Source organism: Cetorhinus maximus, chromosome 6 (assembly GCF_964194155.1).
Source record: "Cetorhinus maximus chromosome 6, sCetMax3.hap1.1, whole genome shotgun sequence".
NCBI lineage: Eukaryota > Metazoa > Chordata > Chondrichthyes > Lamniformes > Cetorhinidae > Cetorhinus > Cetorhinus maximus.
Genome location: NC_135884.1, coordinates 24,812,312 through 24,833,956, shown reverse-complemented (window position 1 = coordinate 24,833,956; position 21,645 = coordinate 24,812,312). Strand labels below are relative to the sequence as shown.

The following is a 21,645-nucleotide window of genomic DNA, read 5'->3' as shown; positions in this document are numbered from 1 at the left end:
GGTGGGCGTGCGCGGCTGCCAGACCCACGCCCACCATTAATTAAGAGGTCAGTTAAGGCCATTAAAAAGTCAATTGATGCTGATTTTTCATTGTGCATGTGATTTCGCACTTGTCGCATGGGCAAAATGGGCAGGCAGCCAGCTGCCAATTTCAAAAACCTCATCCACGGACGGGATAACAAGGGTCAGCAGCATTGCTAGTGTGAGTAGTGAGGAGTTTGGTATATAGTTTGCTGCTGGTGAGTTATTGGTATATGGCAGCTTCATCTCTGTTCAGGGCTTCATTGTTAGAATTTCCGGGTTTCATTTCAGGATTCCTTGGTGTCTCCAAGGACCCTGGAGAATTCAGACTGTGTGGACCCTTCCAGTTATCAGCCAGCCTTCTGTAACCCTGGTAATGGGGATTGTGGTCTCTGCTGGTGGCACCTCCTCTGAGGAGGAAGAGAGGGACAGGGGGCCAGATGTCCCTATGTAGCTTCCAGGGGAGCAACCTTTGGGAGGAGAGGTGCAGGCACAGGCGCCGCAGAGCCAACTGGCATTAGAGGCTGCAGAAGACGCCACTATCCTGCTGCCAAAGTTTACAGGCAGCAATGCAGCTACCTCAATATGTCTGAGGTGCAATGCTGAAGGAGGCTTCGCCTCTCAAGAGAGACAGTGACCTCCATTGTCAGATGATTGGGCCTGAGATCACCTCTAACTGTGTGGGCGGAAACCCCATGCCAGTGGCTCTGAAGGTCACAGTGGCCCTCAACTTCTATGCATCCAGATCTTTCCAAGGGTCAGTGAGGGATCTGTGTGGAGTCTTCCAATCAGCTGTTCATAGTTGCGTCAACCTGGTGACAGAAACTCTGTTCAGGTGGGTAATGACTTTCATTGATTTCTGTACGGACGAGACCAGCCAGGCTGAACAAGCCAGAGGTTTTGCAGCAATTGCTGGGTTCCCCTGCATCCAGGATGCAATCGACTGCACACATGTGGCCATCAAGGCGCCAGCGGGTGAGCTTAGTGCTTTCGTTAACAGGAAGGGATTCCACTTCATGAACGTGCAGATAGTGTGTGACCACAGGATGCAGATTCTGCAAGTCTGTGCAAGGTACCCAGGTAGCTCCCATGATGAGACACTCCCAGGTGCCGAGGCTCTTCATGGCTCCAGCCTGAATGGATGGATGGCTACTGGTTGACAAGGGCTTTCCTTTGAACAGGTGGCTTATGACGCCTCTCTGCCACCCAAGAACATAGGCAGAGCAGTGGCATCACAGGCATCATGCCTCCACAAGAGCGGTGATAGAGAGGGCCATAGGTCTTCTGAAGATTCACTTCCGATGCTTGGATCGTTCAGGGGGAGCACTACAATACCCCCACAGCAGGTGTCACTGATGTTGGTCGCATGCTGCGCTCTCCACAATCTGGTGCTGGCAAGGGGGAGCCCACTGGAGGAAAAGGGGTTGATGCTTGGCCATGAGGGTCAACACAGTGCTGATGCTCCGCATGGCCTCCTCAACAACAGAGACCATGGCACACATACCCTCATGGATCTGGACTCTTCAACAACGGAGACCATGGCACGCATACCCTCATGGATCTCCACCAGATCCTCCCACACATCTGGCTGGACATCCAGCATCTGCTGCCTAATGGACGACTCCAGAGACTCATCATCTGCCTTCGACTGAGCATCGTCCTGGTCACCAGCAGTTCTCTGACCGCCGGCACCCTGGGCACACACCGTGTCTGCCTGCACCTCAAGCGAGTGTGAAGTGCTCTCACCACTGTGCATTAACATTCTAGCCAAAGATCTAACACCCGCTGAGGTGTTGGTATCTGTGCTGGTGCCTGGTCAGAGAGCGGGTGTGACACAGATGCATGTGGAGCCTGGTGGTCCTCTGGCATCAGGGGTGGGTCTTCGAAGGGTCCTGTGATTGGGTGAGTGGTGGCAAACTTAAGGAAGAACAACGACATGTCATTTCTTTAAATCATCACTCTATCACTGTGTATGCCAGGCACCCTGGTAAGATCATGGAGATCTGCATCACGGTGCCCTCGTCTTCCAATGATCAATGGAGAACCCAGTTTTGAGGCTCCCATCAATGAGGAGACTGCACTAGCATGTTTGCACCATCCAAAACTCTCACCTCTGTGCACTGCACTCTTACCTTTGTCTGACACCCCAAACTGTCCGCGGCCTGTTGACTGAGGCACGTGGCGTCTCTCCAGCTCCCAAGACCTCCAGCTTGCATCTGGTTAGGATTAGGTTAGCAGGGCCTCTGCTGGCCCGCGACCTTTCAATGTTGTTATGGGCCGTCTTCTCCTGAAAGGACAGAGGAGCATTGATTAGTCCACTCTCTACCTGCAGCGGCATTGCAGCCTGGCCAACTCCAGCTGAGGAACACCTTACAGGTCACATCCAAGTCATGGCCACGTGGTACTCAGACCAAGCTGCTAGGGCTCACCCCCTTGGCCAGCTCCGGCATCATTGACAGTTGGCACTCAGACTCTAGCACCCCTGAGCTCCGCTGTGGGGGGGGGGAGGGGGGAGGGGAGGGGGGTGCGGCCAGCCCATAACACTTCACCACACTGATCCATGCCAACAGAGTACTCACCCTTCCTGAGTGCAGCAAATCATTAAACCTTTAGCGGCTCTGGACCCAGGTGCGCCGCACCACACCATAGCTGCTGACCAGCACTGCCACCTCCTCGCAAGCTCTTCTTGTAAGGTGTGGTGGCCTCCTCCTTCCATCCCTGGGGGCAAGGGGGTCCCTCCCTGGCAGGCGCCTCCTTCAGGAGGACCGCGAGGCCCTCATCAGAAAACTGGAGGGGGGGGTGGCGAGTGCCTTCTTGACCTGCCCTCCCACCTGGTGTCTGCAGCTGCATTTGAATCCATAATTTTTAATCTCCTCATGACAACGCTGAAGATGTCTTCATCACCGGCAGCCTTGCAGGGCCTGACTGCGCTGGTTTTAAACCGGGCACAGGGTCGCCTGGTGGCCGATAGGCCCCCGCCCCCACCATTCATGCTCAGCGGGCCTTAACTGGCCCATCAGAGTGAAATTGCAGTCGGGGGCAAATTGTGGCTGACGGCCTGATTCCCTGCCGCTCCCAGGCCTGCCAACTGCGCCTGCATGCTGAACTCAAAACCCTGCCCCTGGTTTTAATTCATCTGTTCTTATTTTATCATTTTAAATTCAGAGATAACTACAGTAACACTATAAAGAAACAATTCCCATGCACCAGTTGACTAATTTACTTGGGTATAATATTGACTGCATGGTATTTATATGACCAACCTGTTCCCAGTGAATCTTTCAGATTAAAGTGAAAAACAAAATAACAGTAAAATTCTTTGAGAGAGTTTCATTTTGGGAAAATTTCGCCCTAGGTGCTGTGGCAAGTGGTTTCGGTGTTGACCAGCCGGCTGCCCGTCGTGGCAGCCTGATTCTGTGCTTGGAGCCTCATTAATTACGCAGAGGCATGTTTCATTCCCAATCGGCTGGTGGGTCGGGAGCCGCTTCGTCCGCCTGCCGTCAGCTGGTGGGTTCGAAGGTCCAGGCAGTAAAATCTTAGAGTCGATTATAAAGGATGTAATAGCAGAGCATAATCTAATCAAGCAGAGTCAGCATGGCTTCATGAAGGGGAAATCATGCCAATCAAATTTATTAGAATTCTTTGAGGAGGTAACTAACAGGATAGATAAAGGGCAACCAGTAGATGCAATATATTTAGATTTCCAAAAGGCTTTCGATAAGGTACCGCACATAAGGCTACTTAATAAGATAAGAGTCCGTGGTGTTGTGGGTAGTATATTAGCATGGATAGAGGATTGGCTAACTAATAGAAGACAGAGTCGGGATAGGGGTGCAAATTCAAGATGGCTACCTGTAACTAGTGGAGTCCCACCGAGATCAATGCTAAGGCTCTCAACCTTTCTCTTATGGGTTGCGGTTATGGGTTCACAGCTCTGGTGGGCTGGAGAGATTGAGATTTACCATAAGATGTAGGAGCAGAAGTAGGCCATTCGGCCCATTGAGTCTGCTCTGCCATTCAATGAGATCATGGCTGATCTGATAATCCTCAACTCCACTTTCCTGCCTTTTCCTCATAACCATTGATTCCCTAACTGATTAAAAATCTGTCTATTTCAGCTTTGAATATACTTAACGACCCAGCATCCACAGACCTCTGCAGTAAAGAATTCCACAGACTAACTACCCTCAGAGAAGAAATTCCTCCTTATCTCTGTTTTAAATGGGCGCCCCCTTATTATGAGATTATGCCCTCTGGTCCTAGTCTCCCACAAGGGAAAACAACCTCTCAGCACCTAACCTGTCAAGCCCCCTAAGAATCTTTTATGTTTCAATAAGGTCGCCTCTCATTCTTCTAAACTCCAATGAGTACAGGCCCAACCAACTCAACCTCTCCTCATAAGAAGATCCCTCCATACCTGGGATCAACCTATTGAACCTTCTCTGGACTGCCTCCAATGCCAGTACATCTTTCCTTAGATAAGGGGACCAAAACTGTTCACAGTATTCTAGGTGTGGTCTAACTAGTGCCTTGTGTAGTTTTAGCAAGACTTCCCTATTTTTATACTCCATTCCCTTTGAAATAAAGGCCAACATTCCATTTGCCTTCCCTATTGCCTGTTGAACTTGTTTGTTTGCTTTTTGGGATTCATGCACAAGGACCCCCAAATCATCTGTACTGCAGCTTTCTGCAGTCTTTCTCCATTTAAATAATATTCAGCTCTTCTATTCTTCCTGCCAAAGGTCATAACCTCATTTTTCCACTTTAATTTCCATTCGCCATTTTTGCCCACTCATTTAACCTATCTATATCCCTCTGTAGACTCTGTCTCATCCTTACCACTTGCCTTCCCCCCTATTTTTGGATCATCTGCAAATTTGGCAATAGTACATTCACTTCCCTCATCCAAGTCATTAATATATATTGTAAATAATTGTGGCCCCAGCACTGATCCCTGTGACATTCCACTAGTTACAGGTTGCCGTCCTGAAAGTGCCCCCCTTATCCCAACTCTCTGTCTTCTATTAGTTAGCCAATCCTCTATCCATGTTAATATACTACCCCCAACACCATGGGCTCTTATCCTATTAAGTAGCCTTATGTGGTCACCTCTACATGACCTGCCCCAAATGCTGCCTCACTTATGCACAGGCAGCGAAAACCAAGGAGGGATAAGCAGATGAAACTGTGAGTGTGACTACGGCCAAGGAGACTTGCAAACATCCTTCCGCCAAGGCCTCCAGCGAGCACAATGGGACAAAGCAGGACATAGAGAAAGAGACAAGACGATGGAAAAGATTGAGGCAGCAGACAGCCAAACAGCTGCATCGTTTCCTGAACTTCCCACTCCTCAGCAGAGCACATCAATGGAGGAGGGACCAGCAGAGGATCAACTGGGGGCGTGGCAACTGGTGAAGAGGGCCAAAAAGAAGAAGGGACCAAGAAGGGACAAAGCCACTTCCCAAACGTGTGGAAAGAGGCGACTCCAATCTGCACTTTGGCAGGAAGAATAGGAGAGCTGAATATTATTTAAATGGAGAAAGACTACAGAAAGCTGCAGCACAGAGGGATTTGGAGGTCCTTGTGCATGAATTCCAAGTGGCAGGGACTGCTGCTCTTCAGATGAAGAAGGGCAAGGGCGGCACCTATAGATGAAGCAGCAAAGTTCTAGGGAGCTGGAGGCGGAGACACCCGAGCTCCAGAACATCGGAGACAATGAAGAGGCCAGCACACCCCAGCTATGGGAAACAGGGAGCAGCAAGGACCCTGAGGGGGAATGGATCGGAGAGTCTTTTCCAACGGAAAACAATCGAAACCTTGTTCCTTGCACAAACCTCCCAATGTCACCTGAGCAGAACATTTCAAATGGGGCAGTACAGGATGGTTTCCTCAACTCATCATAAGTTAAACAATTTGTGAACACTATGGGTATGCAGGGGCAGACCTAAGGACTGGAACTGTCAAAGACAACAGGTCTGGTAAGTGACCAAATGCTTTAAAATGGGGATAAAGATTGTGTCCATTACTTGTGTAGTGTTAAATCTACTACGCAATGTGTTGCATCCTTGGGTTACCTTGCCAAGGTCAAAACTGACCTGCTGGTTCTGCAGGAGTGTGTGATACCACACCTCAGCTCCTACAGGCAATGGTCCCATGGGCCATCAATCTGGTTGGGAGCAAATGACTCACATTCCTCCAGCTTGGGTATTCTGCTGCGAGGAAGCAACTTCACCATCTCTGAGGTTAAAGAGGTGGTGGGTGGGCACCTCCTCATAGCAGACGTATTATACAAGGAGGCTCCAGTCTGGTTAATTAACGTGTATGCCCTGGCTCAAAACAGTGAGCAGCTGGCTGTCTTTCAGCAGCTCCCATTGCTGCTGGCGACCTCCAGGCCGGTCATTCTGGGCAGTGACTTCAACTGCATCATCGATGCAGCTGGACGATCCAGCAGGGCCGACAGTAGACTGGACACCACGTCCAGGCTCCTATAGAAACAGTAAAGGATGCCAAGCTGCATGACATCTTCAGCAACCCTGCAGATGGAGCGCAGCATAAATACAACTGGTCGTGGCCAGATGGGTCCGTCTGTTCCAGGATAGACTTCCTGGTTGTGACCAGAGTGTTCACGGTCAGATCCACCGACGTCAAGCCGGCGTTCTTCTCTGACCACTGCCTCCTACTGGTCAGCTGTCACTTACAGGAAGACCAGAGGATTGGCAGGGGGACATTGAAGCTGAACGTGAAACTGTTGGCCGCAGAGAGCATTGAGGAATTCAAGAGGGATTACAAAGATTGGGGAACCATGAAACCTGTCTCTGAGTGCCTGTCATAATGGTGGGAAGTGATCAAGGAGAACATCAAGAAGTTTTTCATCCTCAAAGGTATCCAGAAGGCTAGAAAGGAACAGAGGGAAATTTCCTGACTCCAGAAAAACATACAGAATCTGCTCTGGCTGTAGTCAAAGGGGGTCGATGCCAAGGAGGAACTCCAAGTGGTGAAGAGTCAGCAAGCCTCGCTCTTTGCCTCGGAGGCCTCCAAGATCATCTTCCGGTCTAGAGTCCGCTCCATGGAGCAGGGTGAGACGTGCTCATGTTTCTTCTTCCAAAAGGTACACAAAGAAAACTGTGATCAGCAGCCTGAAGGAAGAAGATGGCTCAGTAAAGTCACCGCAGTCCGACATTTTGAGGATCAACAAATCCTTTTATGTCGGATTGTATGACGTAAAGCCCTCAGACAGCACGGCCTCCCAGTCCTTCCTGTCCTCTATCACGGAGATGACAGTACACGGGAGAGTCTGGACAAACTGCTAACTCTGGATGAACTGACTAAGGCCTTCGAGAAGAAGACTGTGACATCGTCCACGTACAGGGAGGCTTTGACCTTAGAGCCTCCGCTACCTGGGATCGTCACTCCTCTTATGCCCGGATACTTCCTGATGGACTCAGCAAAAGGTTCTATGTAACACATAAACAGGACAGGGGAGAGAAGGCAGCCCTGCCTGACTCCAGATTTAATTGGAAATCTTTCTGATTCCCATCATCTTCAAGACTGAGGCCATGGGCTGACCGATCCTTTGTCTCTTTCACAGTCAGGTCAGACTGCCTGAAGGTGCTGGGGTTATGGTTCAGAGGAACCAGGGCATACGTTAAAACTGGAAGGTGTGAGTAGCCATGGTGAAAAAAACTGGGCATGTGGGAGCAATGCTCCGTCTCCATTGTGGGCGAGAACCTGGTCATCATGTATGAGGCACTCTATGTTGCTGTATATGGCGCAGGTCTGGCCCATTCCTCACTCCTGCGCTGTGGCGATCACCCGAGTCATCTTTTGCTTTATCTGGAGGTTGAAAATAGACCGTGTTTGCAGGGATATGATGTACAAACCTCTAGGCAAAGGGGGAAAAAACTTGCCCAACATCGCCCTTGTCCTGATGGCCACCTTTGTGTGTGGCTGCCTCAAGCTGTACGTAGTCCCTCAGTACGCAAACACCAAGTGTCATTATGTGCTGAGGTTCTGCTGTCCCCGGTGTTGCAAAGAGGATGGGTCTGGCCACGCTTCCGTACTACCTGTCCCTTGTGCAAAAATTTATGCAGAGAAACACCTTTGACCCAAGTCCATCAGGCATTGTTGGCATGTAACCTAGAGGCTCTGCGGGAAAAGGAGATGGTGGATCCAGTCGGATGATTCCCCAAGCAGACTGTCAAAGTCATTTGGCAGAATGCCTCATCGCTAGAACTTTCCAACAAGCACCAAGATGTAGCTTTGCTGGTGGTGAGAAAGGCCCTCCCCGTCAGATCCTTCCTACACGCCAGGAGTCTCACACCTCCTCCGCACGTTCCCTTGAGGTGGCTATGGTGGGGACAAGACCGTTTTCCCCCTCCTTGTGGAATGTGCCCTTGCAAAGAAGGTCTGGAGAGAGATGCAGTGGTTTTTGTCGAGGTTCATCCCGAGCAGCGTGGTGACACAGGACTCTGTGCTCTACGGGCTGTTCCCAGGGACACACACTGAGACAAACATCAACTGCAGCTGGAGGATCATCAACTCGGTGAAATATGCTCTTTGGTCTGCCTGAAACTTGTTGGTCTTCCCTGTAAAGCTCGCTGTCTAAGACCTTTCAGCCATAGTGCACCAAGGGGGCTGTAAATTGTATAGACTCCTCGGTCTGAATGACTCACATTGAACGTATGCAGTGAATATTACATGTATTACAATTGTATTGAAGTACTTCAAGAGTGCAACATGATCTATGAAGACAACTTAATACCATTGCACGGTCTGATTGTCTGTTATGACCAGTTTGAAATGCCTGTAATGTTCCTTGATTGTATTGAAGCACCTCAGGGTGCGACATGATCTATGTGGAAAACTTGAGTATGATAACACTTTTTGTGATGGCCATTTTGAAATGTTTTGTAATGTTCCTTCAGATATTTTATGAATAAAGTATATTTTTACAATAAAAAGTCTTCTCCTTTCTTTTTAAGCAGACTTTTGCTCACTGTGGCAGCAAAGAGAGGTTAGAGGGCGACCTCAGAAAGGTCCCCCTCATGTTGGCCCTTCCCCCTGACTGCCATGCCACAGCCTTCTCTCCCCGTTGACCCCCTCATGTTTGTCAGCCTGACCCCTCACCTCACTGTCCACCTCGGTTGAAGTGCTAGTCTCCGAAAGTGGAGGCCTGCATGGAGTACCACACACAGTGATGTTCCTCGGGACAATGAAAGCAAAGAGAAGGAGCAGTCCAACCCTACAACCCCAGCAGAGTGACGTCCATCGCCACAAGACTGGCGCAGCGCTATGGCAGGCACGTTCCACTCGCCTCGAACTGAGGCCCGACTTGTGCACACCACCCCTTTTCAAATGGGTTTGACACTGATATAATTTCCCGCAGGCATGATGGAAGATTGGAAGCTGTGGCAAGATTCCGGCGAGCGGCTGGTTTAACATGACATGCTAATTAATGCAAGTGGCATTTGCGCCACTAGTTAGCAGGATAACCGACTCGCCAAGAAAACACCATCGGGATAATTATGACCTGTTCTTGCGACGGCAGGTTTCCAATTTTTTGCCTCCCGCTGGATTCTCCGCTCCCACCTGCCACTAATCCCGTCGTGGGCGGAACGGGAGAATTCCACCCATAGGATATCGAAAAACAATGACCATTTTACTGAGTTTGTTTTATTTGTGTACAATTACTAAAAATACTGTAATTTAAGCTTTTAAACAAGTATTATGTAGTTAGTGAAATTAACTTACATTTTGTCATCATATACTGAAGTCTTTTCAAACTATTAACAATTAAGAATTGTTAATTCTACAGTAGACAATAACTTTCAAACATATTAAAATGCAATTATTTATATTCACCATACAAATGTTCATTGTACAAATCACAAGAACTCAACTTACCTATTGTCATGTTTTTCTACACAGGCTTACCAATACGAAACTCATAACTTTTAGATACCGGAGTTTTTGGCTTTTAAACTAGACAATGTCTGACAATACAACTATTTTGATGAATGGTTTTAATGGTTTTAAAACGTACTTTAAAAAAAAAATATTTGGCTTGTTATCGATGAAATTCTTAGCACTAAAGATACATTGCTGAAAAAAATCCAACAGAAATAGGTTCTAAACAATTAGAATGTCTGGCAGGGGAGCAATGCAGTCCATGATGAATCTTACATCCAGCCTTGTAACAGAAATAGTAAAATAAAATATGTTAGGAATAACTAAGGATTAACAGTGTTATGATGCGTAGGGTAAAATATAACAATTTAAATTTATATAGAACTTCTATAGCTGGATTGTTAATCTAGATACAGAAATGTATCCACACCTATATGTAAACACTCTAATAGAATTTCAGAATAGCACCATATGCGGTGTATAATTTTCCACTCCTCATACCATCCATAATTATGAATTCTCCAAGAGGAATATGAATTCTTTGAGTTAAAACTGCCCAAACATATGTACTGTTAGAATAGAGAGGCAACTCTCATACCATCAATCTTGATTTGAATTTAGGCACGAGAGATGAAATGGACTGTGCTAATTCACAACAGTCCAAACAGTAACTTAATTCAAGTAATGGTTCATATAGGAGACCAATTCCAGATTTAGAAAAAAAAGAAAATGCCGTACAGTAACTTGAAATATCACTCCACTGATAATCTCATGTGCACATTCAAAGCAAGGAAAAAGCTTCAACCAATTTAAAAGTATTAAGTTTTTTTTATTTAAAATACTTTGCAGTACAGAACTCTCATCTTTGCAGTTTACAGATAGTTTATGTAACTAAAATATTCCCTTTGAGTAATAATGACTGAAATGGGTATGCTATATGGCAGGTGGTAAAATCTTACCACATTTGTGCTTTCTCATCATCCAACACTTCCTTTGAATCCATCTTTTGAATTATTCAGAAGTGAAAAATAAGTTGTTGAGATTTGTTTGCTAAATAAATGGATTGTTGTGAATTCAAGGTAACAATGAAAATCTTGCAAAAACTGTTATTTCAGGATATATGAAAGTGCATTCACTGTTATAAGGTGCAGCACATTTTACTGCAACAAGGATTTATTTAATCCCGTTTGCCAACAGCTGCAGTAGCAGCCTCTGCTGGTTACAAATTAGTTCTGAATGAATTTCCTCTTTCTCAATGATCCATTTTTGGTGGGATAAAAATATTACTCCTGATACAGCATCTAAATATTAATTGACCATTGTTTTAGAACATTTCAAAATTGTAACAAATATCATTAGTACATGCTAGAATGCACTAGAAGTATCTTGCATTTTGCAAACCAAAGCTGGATAATAAAATAAAGGGTCCCTGAATGTCAGTTACAGCTAGTCATACAGTGTAAAATGTCTCTATACTTCATTTGTAAAATTCACAATTACATTGCATATTACCGAGGTACAATTTCAAAATTAAGATTCTAACTGAGTACTTAAGTTTGAAAGAAATAATAAAAAATAAATGGACCATTTAGCTATGTTTCTACCAACTAATTGTCATCGTAAAATAAGGCTCAGATTATATGCAGACACAGGTCTTATGTGATGCTTTGAATAGGAAAATCAACACGTCAAAATGGAATGGCTTACACTGTTATTAAATAAACAAGTTATATAATAGTAAACATATTAATATTTATCCTGTCTTTAACTTGTTTTACAAAATAGCATAGTTTGACCCCATGCATTTGGAGTTATCCAGTTTAATAATTTACAATGCAGGAATGTATCCATTGAATTATGGCACAGAAGTGTAAGCAGGGTACCTCAAAATATTCTGATTTTAGACAACTAGAAGTATGCATTATATGTAATGATGTTTTCATTCTCACTATTAGGACTCAGCACCCACACCATATGATTAGACTGAATTCCTTGTTTTTTGTTGAAGATCCAAAAAGAAACACATGCAAAGCAAATTTTCAGTTTTACCTTATACAGATTTCATTAGACAATAACTCATGAAAAAGTGTTAAATGTGCTGAATTATAATACCTTGAAGCTGCAAACAGCTTTCAATACATTGCATGATTTGATAGGAAAAAACCAAAAGCAATCCATAACATTATTCATAATGTTAAAATGAAAATGAAGCAATTTGTTTATAGTTTGGCAGAAAATGTGAAGATAATCTGGCACCATGTAATCAGCTGGGATCTAGACCGGACAGTGGATATGCTGATTCGACAGAACCAGCTAATCATCAACACCAACAGCAGGATGAAGTCCAATGTCATTTTGCCAAGTTTCCATATAATACAGTAATACTATTGCTCCTCCTTCCCTCCCAAGCCATTGGAGACATTCTGATATTCACAATGGGCTGTTCTTTACTGGTGGTGCTATATATCATAAATAATTTGGAAAACATTTCTACCAGATGATTTGAACAATCATTTATGTTGGCTCACACAGACTATGCTTCTAAATAGAGGGGGTACATAATACCCCTTGAATATATCCAGGTTTTAGCAGAAATCCATGTTATTTTCTTAACCCTTTTCTTCACATGTTGACACCAAATCTTTCTAGAAATAAAATACTTGCACTTAATTCATCCCTTTTAGGAATGAATAACATTAAGTTACGGTTATGTGAATAAACTCAGAGCTATATTGCACAAAGCAAGGTCCCGCAAATGAGATGAATGACAAGTTATGGTGGTGTTGTTGGAATATCCTGCTCTAATAACTACAATGTGTTTTAAATTACATTTGGTTATTATGTAAAGGACTTTGTGGAAAAAAAGTAAGAAATACATGCATTTAGCACAACTCAGACTTAAAATAAGGAGGTTGCCTCACCATTATAACCTTTAAAAATGTTATAGCTAAAATAAGTGAAATTTACTTAAGCACACTGCTGACTGAATATTGGTCTGCTAGGTTAAAGGTGTTAGAGGCTATTTATCAGAGAGATGAATCATTAACCAGTTAATTGCGCATTTTGTTCATATTGATTCCACTGTACTACTAGTTTTTGCGTTCCTTATGATTCCATCAGCACTCAATATTTAATTAAGGATATATATAAAATGACTGAAATGCATTGAATATAATCTATGTATATTCTATATGTAAACTTGTCATGTTGTAATTTGTCTTCTCTTAGTGGTGGAACTGCTGCAGTCTCACCACTGGTAAGAAGAGTGTAATTACAACACACAAATGAATGTAGGCAGTTTCCATTATAAATGCAGACATAAGAATTAATAATGGTAATCTAAAAATAAGGACAGAATGTATTATTTCAAATTGGAGGCTGAGTTACATGTGGTCCAATTGCTCCCTGTCCTTTAGTCCTGCTTCACCTGAAAACTACATCCTGTAAAATGTCAGGCAAGATCAACTATTTTAAAGGATATCAATAATAACTTGTTTGTCGTTTGGTTTTTAATTGGGGCTATAATGGTGAGAATCCTTCTTTAAAAGATTAAAATAAATGAAATCTTTTGACAACAGCAGTTCATATGCAATTATTTTTGTACAATAACATATACAGTAAATGTGAAGGAGATTTCTGCCAGTATGACTATTTATCAAATGGCATTCTTAACCATAATATTTGCTGTTAAACTGATTTATAGTTCTATGAAGTATGGAAATGTAACATAAAAAATCTATATATTTAGCACAACACGTGAAAAATTATCACAAGAGTTCATGAACTCAAGAATGCAACTTAAAATATGAAGGTTATTTCAGTAATTCCATGGCAGTGGGGCAGGTGGGGAGAAAAATCATAGGACAAGCTTCTGACCTTAGATTAAAATTTTCCCTTTAAACCACTCATAACAATCAAATTGTTAAAATGGTCAAAGAGGTTTCAGGCCAAAATGTTTTATGACCAAGAAAGTCTCACAGTTGATGTACCTCTATAAAATTTTGAATGGACGATTAAGTATTTCTAAGCAGCACATCAAGTTCAAAAGTGACTGAACTCGAACAGTTCACAACCAATAGCTCTAACTGTAACACCTCAGTGTGTTTTGTTTGCTAACTTCTTTTTCCCCCCCCAAGAACAATTAAGGACTTGAACAGCTTCCCACCAACCTTAATCTCCAGGTCTTCTAAGGAGTCATTTAAGGAAAATCTCTTGACCTTTTTAATATGATCATCAACTGCACACATTATGCACTGCCTGTGAAAATTCCCTAATGGAAGACTATGGAGGGAAATCTGACCAAGTAGCAACTGCATTGATACTTGTTAACTAATTATTCATTTAACTGAAAATTACACAACTTGCATTAGATCCATATGATAAATGAAAATAGCTATGGATCAATGATTACAATATATTTTGCAAAGTATCTATTACTATGTCCTTAAATTGCACTTTTAATGAATTTAATGTATCCTTTTAGAATTCTATTGGGTTCTGATTCAGTTTGTGTTCAGTATTTTGTAAATAAACAGATTTTGCATTTTTCTGTTGGCTTCATAAAGAATCCATAGAACCATAGAAAAGTTACAGCACAGAAGGAGCCCATTCGGCCCATCTTGTCCATGCCAGCCTGAGAACACCCAGGTGCCCTTTCTAATCCCATTTCTAATCCAGTGTAACTATTTTTTGCCGTTTGTAGATTATACAACAGTAAACACTATTAATTTTCACATTGTTCAATAAGAACTTTTTGCATTTAAAACAATGAAAAGAACTTAATTGTGTGTTCATTTAGAATACTCCTCTCTCATATGGATGATACTTCTATCCATTTGCAAAATTACAGGAAGAGCTTTCAACACACCATTCAAATATATGCTCAATTATGCATAAGTACTGACTGATAAAAATGAAATCTGGAGCTAAGTAGGTTAATATAATAGAAATGAGCAACTTCAGTGAATTTTAATTTTATGTATTATGCCAAATGTTTACATGAGCAATGTAATAATAGGCCTAGATGATTTTCTTAAAAAGACAGGCAGAAATTTAAAAGAAACTAATTTGTCAATTGAGCAGCTTGCATAATTGCTGCCAGCACTAATCTAAACAGTGCCAGTAAAGTTTCAGTTATCATCCTGATAACGAGTGTGATCTTGAAGGAATACAAAGTTAAGTTTGTCGGAAAAATGGCAAGTTAAACTGTGAACACTCTAAGCTTTTAATCTATATTCCTAACTGTTTGATAGTCAGATTCTCAAAACCTTTCACAGACCAAACATTTTTCCAGGCACTCAAGCAATTATTTGCATTATTGAGTAACATCACCAAAAGACATAATTACCGCTACAGAAAATGTTCTACATTCCTGCCTGTGTTTTTTTTTTGTACAATGGAGTTGGGTGCAATTCCAGAAACTATTACTTGGGTGCTGAATGAAGCCACCATTCATAAGTTATTTCTGTTCTTACACTGGACAATAAAACAGTGGAATTTGAAAAAGGGACATTGCTTTGTCTGTGGTTCAAAGGAAGGTTTTCTAATACAAGTCCTTGTATATTTCTTGCAGGAGTGGATGAAGACTCATTTCTGCCTCTGTTTTCCGGAGAGTGTGCAGAAGCTGCACATGCTCAGTGACAATCTGTCTTAGGTCTGTCATTTTTTGAAGTAGTTTTGCAAATAATTGTGGTGTATCTGGATGGTTTATCTTAAGTTGAAGGGCAAGTGCTTGTAGGATGCTGTCTTGCAGATCTTCAATTGGTTTAACATTTAGCAATCCAGGTCGATCTAGAACAAAGATGATAAACAGTTTCATAATTCTGATATAACAACTACAACTTGCATTTAGGTCACATGTTTATAGCAGTAAATCATTTCAAGGTGCCTCACTGGAGTGTTATCAAACAAAATTAGACACCTAGCCACATAAGGGGATATTAGGGCAGGTAACCAAAACGTTGGCCAAACAGGTAGGATTTAATGAACATCTTATAGGAGGAGAGAGGTAGAGAGCCAGCGAAGTTTAAGGAAGAAATTCCTGAGCTTAGGGCTGAAGCAGCTGAACTGAAGTGCACATTATGAAGTCATCTTACTTTTGAAAGAGCTTCACAATCAGAACCTCTATAAAAATCAACAGTTTACAAGACTATTCAATATCAGTTGCCTTTTTTTATTTGTTTAGTTTTCCTTTGATAGTTTTAAAAATGATGTGTTTACTAGGGCACTGGTGAAGTTATAAGCTCCAGGAGCGGGAAGCTGGCTAATCAAGGGTAATTACATGATTGTGTTATTTCATTAGTGTATGTTTGTTTATACATTCCTACACAATCAAATTTGATAACCCTTCCAAGCAACTTTCCCTAATATCACAAAACAGCTAGTGTTCAAAATACTAATAAAATACCAATAGAAATAGACAGAGGAAAAATATGAATCGTAATTTTCTTAAAAGCTCTAATGGCGACACATTTGTTTTAAAACTGTAACCCATTTATGCTTTGTATACTGTGGTTGATCTAAAATTGTACAGAAAGTAGACAAGAGGGGATTTTCTCGGCGTGCTATGTGTAACAAAATTGCAAAAGCATTTATAAAGAATACAGAGTTTCACTACACACAATTTACATCTGCTCCTGTAATTCGCAATTAGCCTCCTTAGATCATGGCTGATCTATATTATGATTCACTTACCCACTTTGGCTCCATATCCCCTAACACCCTCGCCTAATAAAAATCTAATCAGTCTCAGTTTTGAAATTTTCTATCCAACTAGCCCGAGCGGCTTTTTGGGGAAAGAGGGTTCCAGATTTCCACTAACCTTCAAGCGGTGAGACTTATGACATCAGTAGCAATACTAGAAGCATAAAGAGCAATTTGAAATATTTGATTTACTCTTTCTTAAATTTTTCACTATTTATGTTCCTTGATCTTGCCCATCTTAAACTTGGAAGAGGATATCCTCATGGTTATCATCATCCTTTACTTCATGATTATGTGACATGAGGTATAATTTTGCCACATAAAACTGAAGCTTTATATTAACAACCTTCTGAGACAAAGCATTCTGTTACTGCAAAGTGAAATGCTGAATTGTTTGGAACCAGTGAATTGGCAGTCCTGATGAGAAATTTGAACTTGGCTCCTCTTGGGAATCCATCCCATTGCTAATAAAACTAGCAGTTCATGAAAAACACACCAAGTAGCTTATTTCAATCATCTTAGTATTGTGGCAACTTCAGCATTATTTCAAAGACCAAAACAAAATTTAATGACTGCCATTGAGAAAGGAACTGTATTCACTCCATGTTACTTATATGGATTCCCTGGAAAATATTCCACATTACACCAAGCAAATGTTAGCTGATAGAAACCAGGGGACGAATTTTCCGGTGCGTGAGTGGGGGTGGGGCCCACTCGCCAACGCATAAAATGAAACGTGGTGACGTCGGATGGGCATCCCAACATCACCGCGCGTCATTTAGATTTTCAGTTTGGCGGGTGCGCAGCTGACTTGGCTGTGCACCCGCCAAACTGTCAAAGGTGTATTAAGGCCTGTTAAAAACTAATTAGAACAGTTAAATGAGCTGCCTGTCCAACCTTAAGGTTGGCGGGCAGGCGAAGTGCCCAGGGGGCCTTTGCATTTTTCATAAAACCTCATCCACGGGAAGGATGAGGTTTCATGAAGTGTTTTAAAATTCAATAAAAATTATTTTAAAAATTCATTGGCATGTCACCACATTACAGGAAGGATGTAATAGCTCTGGAAAGAGTGCAGAGGAGGTTTACAAGAATGTTGCCAGGGTTAGAAAAGTGTAGCTACGAGGAGAGATTGGATAGGTTGAGATTATTTTCCTTAGAACAAAGAAGGCTGAGAGGTGACTTGATTGAACAAAATTATGAGGGGAACAGATAGAGTGGACAGGATAAAATTGTTTCCCTTGGTGGAGAATTCTAGAACCAGGGGACGTAGATTCAAGATATGTAGCAGAAGATGTAGGGAGGACATGAGGGAGAACTTTTTTTATGCAGAGGGTAGTGGGTGTCTGGAATTCACTACCCAAGTTGGTGGTAGAGGCAGAAACTCTAAACTCTTTTAAAAAGTACCTGGATCTGCACCTTATGTGCTGTAAGCTACAGGGCTATGGGTCGGGTGCAGGAAGGTGGGATTAGAAAGGGCACCTGGGTGTCCTCAGGCTGGCATGGACAAGATGGGCCGAATGGCCTCCTTCTGTGCTGTAACTTTTCTGTGGTTCTATGTCCCAGCTCATGTGACACTGTCACATGAGGGGACATGTTTTAGCAGTTTTTTTTCCTTTATTCAAATTTTCAAAGATCAAACTGATCTCCCTGAGGCATCTCTGTGCCTCAGGGAGATTTCTGTGCTCTTTTGCATGCATGCGCGAAAGAGTGCAGGCCCGGACTCAGGGAACCACCCCCCCCCCCCGCCCCCCAACCACCACCCACCCACCCCAGCCTGCACAGGGAGCGCTCAGCACTTCCGGGTGAGTGTCACACTGGGCGGGCCTTAATTGGCTCGCCCACGTAAAATGGCAGCGTGGACCTGATCAGGGTGCCGATTGAGTTCATGCTTGCTCCCGCCAGCCCCTGCACAAGCCCCCCCGATGGGGGGGAAAACTCAGCTCCAGGTTTTGTGTTCTCATGTACTGCTAATTTGAGAATCCAACCAATAGACAGTAAGATGGTTTCTGGCCAATGTTGAAACACTTTCCAAGGCACTTTTATTAGGAGTATTTGGCTGCTGGGTTAGAAATTTCTGTACATATGCAGGGAACAGTTTTAAGATATCAAAATATGAATGTCCATTCAAATCCATTATAATTTCTGCAGTTTTTTCAACTACTTTAGTACAACACTATGTCAAAAGAACTTCACTATTCATGAGAGTTTCCAATAACGTGTTATTAGAAAATGTAATACAATTGTTATAATTATATAGGGCTATACAAAATTTTATCTCTGTTCAATATCTGCACAAAATCCAAAAATGAGAAAGCCAGTAGTTTGGTCAACACAAATGGAACATATTCACCACTTCAGCACCAGTTCTGACTATGAAACAAGTGATCAGGATACCCAATATACCTGTGATCATTGCTGGATTACACTGAGGTTTTGCAAACCCATTTTAAAAATAATTTTCTATGATTTCATTTAAATTGAACCCTAAAACCAGTTTTAGTTCAAGAATGTTTTATCTGTTCCATGAACGTCTAAGCAGAAAGATTTCTCCGACTCCATGTGAACAGCTAATATTCAGGCAGGGTCAATAGAGCATTGTTTGTTACTAGATATTTTCCTATAGACTTATTAGAAATTTAATGGGGATTTTCTTAATCAGCTGCCATATCATTAAGTTTTACAGTGCAATTTCATCCCCTTCATCATCACTCTACTTTGAAACAAACTATGCAATATATTAGCATATGAACAATTAATGACTCTTTTTGTCCGCTATTTTAACTGAGGTGGATTCTCACATTGCAACTTTACTCTAACAAACTTCATGGACTTCAGCAATGATCCCTTTAAATTTTCTTTGTTGTCTGTTACATTAGTGCATTTCAAATTACAATATGTTCCAACAGAAAATGAAAATGTACTACATCTGACACACCACCACCAAAGAATAATTGTTAGCCCGATTAGGCCAAAGCCCTTTTGTGGAAAATATCTTTCTTTAAAGGTGTCCCTTGTGGTCAAACAGCCTGCCAGCACTTATTCCCAATGCTCACGCATGAATAATGGCATAAGGGCAAGCTGCTAAAAGGCTTTCAGTAGCAGTGGAACTGTACCCCAAGAAGATGCCAAATGCCTTAGGACAGGAAGAGAGAAAATTGCTGATAAAACAAACTTTAACCATGAGTAGCATTTTCTTAACACAAACCAAAAATAGTATTTCTTACCTCCGCTGAGTATGACAACAGCAATAAATATTGCAATGTCACAGTCGTTCAGCCCCAAACCATTGAACTTCATGGCAAATTCAAATTTGGGCTCCATGATGTCACAAAAAGGTTTCCTCAGGCTCTTTAAAAACTCACGAGTCATGAAACCCTGGCCAGCAGCAATCAGAAGTCCATCTTTATTCATCAGGGAAGCCAACATAGAGAATATGACCTCGTGGACACCATATTTAAGAAGAGTCACTTGGTCATTTAGGTCAAGATTTATGAATCCTGGGATAGATTTTGCAAATTCGGTGATTTCCCTCACAGCCTCCACTGAACGGAATTGACAACGTTGAAAAATTCGTATTTCTACCTCTGTGTTCTGTTCTTGCAGTGGTGTTTGTTTGAATTTGATGCGCTCCTCTCCTGCCTTTAAGGAATTCATGTCATAAATAACAAATGGCTACAATAGGAAAAATAAATACATGTAACATTAGTGATGTACATTGTATTTTCATTAACACACTATATTAGAATCAAGACACAGGGCTTTCACCTACAACTTGTCACTCCAGTTAACTGTACATTTGCATTCTTCTGAGGGTAGAAGTACATCCCTGCTAATGCCAGTTGCTCTGCAGCCATTTAATGCTGGAAGCGGGCTGCAGAGAGCCGCCAGCCAATCAGATTGGCTGGCAGCTTTGTAGTCCCAACAGCACCACAACCACTGCTGGGGCTACAAGTAGGTAGGGGAAGGGAGAGTCCTGATGGCAAGGCCAGTCAGGGAGGGAACACCTAGAGGCGGACCTTGGGTGGGAGGGGTGGAACCTGATGTGGTAAGGGAGACAGTGAGAGAGGTGACCCCCCTCTTCCTGCCCGAGGCCCAAGCAGGCTGACCTGCTGGGCATTCCACCACCCCAAGTCCATGAATTCTTCCTGCCAATCATTAAGTTGAGGCCAAGCAGGAAACAGCCCTTAAGTGGCCACTTTTGGGCCTCAACTGGGATGAGGGTGTGGGGGCTGCCCTAGGTCCTCCTACCCCTCACTGCTAACCCATTAGTCCTGCTAACCCACCGGCAGCGGACTGTAAAATTCTGCCCTGAGAATTATAAGGCCAAAGATCCACTGGAGGCAGAGGTGGTGGTGGTGGGGGAGTGAGAGTGGGGAGTCAGAGAGAGAGGGGTTGCATTCTGGCGTATGTAATTGGATATACATTCCTGGGACATCAACTGCTAACTCCAACCAAGTCTCCAAATTAGAGGGAGGTTTGCTGTTTTACGTGGGGGCGCACATGCCTGCACTGCTGGTGATGGTTCTGGGGTGCCCTGCCATTACACTGAGATCGGATAGTCTGGCGGAGAACACTGGTTCTGGGGAGGGTACAGGATGGAGGAGGGGATGAGGTTGCTCAAAGATACAGTTAGAATGTGCTGTCCTGGAGATGCCATTGTTAAGAGGGATGAATTAAAAAAAAAAATTGCTGACATGTTACTTGTGGATCTGGACCACAATCCCAGCTCCACTTTCACCAAACTTCTATTTTTCAGAAACTATTTAGCTGTAGAAAAGGCCTGACAACCGAGGCTAACCACAATGGTAAAAATATATTTATGTACCGCAGCAGCAAAAGGCCAGTCAGAGGCAAATAGGACCAGGAGCAGTCCATTCAGTCCCTCAAGCCTGTTCTGCCATTCAATTAGATCATGGATGATATGTACCTTGGCTCCACAAGAGAGGTAAAAACCATAAAAGATGCAAAAATGCTTGAAATGAAGAATAAAATCATAAATATTTTGAATGACTGCTC

The 21,645-nt window shown here is 42.9% G+C and overlaps 1 protein-coding gene across 2 annotated transcripts in view; it reads right to left on the bottom strand.

Moving 5' to 3' along the window:
- Window positions 1-15,082: 15,082 nt before the first annotated feature.
- Window positions 15,083-21,645, bottom strand: part of pparg (peroxisome proliferator-activated receptor gamma) — a 150,460-nt gene continuing 143,897 nt past the window's right edge. Inside the window, exons 6-7 of one of the 2 annotated variants that reach the window (XM_078543450.1) lie at window positions 19,854-20,301; window positions 15,083-15,717 (exon numbers count right to left, since the gene is read on the bottom strand). In XM_078543450.1, the coding sequence (XP_078399576.1) occupies window positions 15,470-15,717; window positions 19,854-20,301 (696 nt within the window). In that variant the 3' untranslated portion in view covers window positions 15,083-15,469. The remainder of the gene's footprint in view (window positions 15,718-19,853; window positions 20,302-21,645) is intronic. The other variant, XM_078543451.1, reaches the window with a different exon arrangement.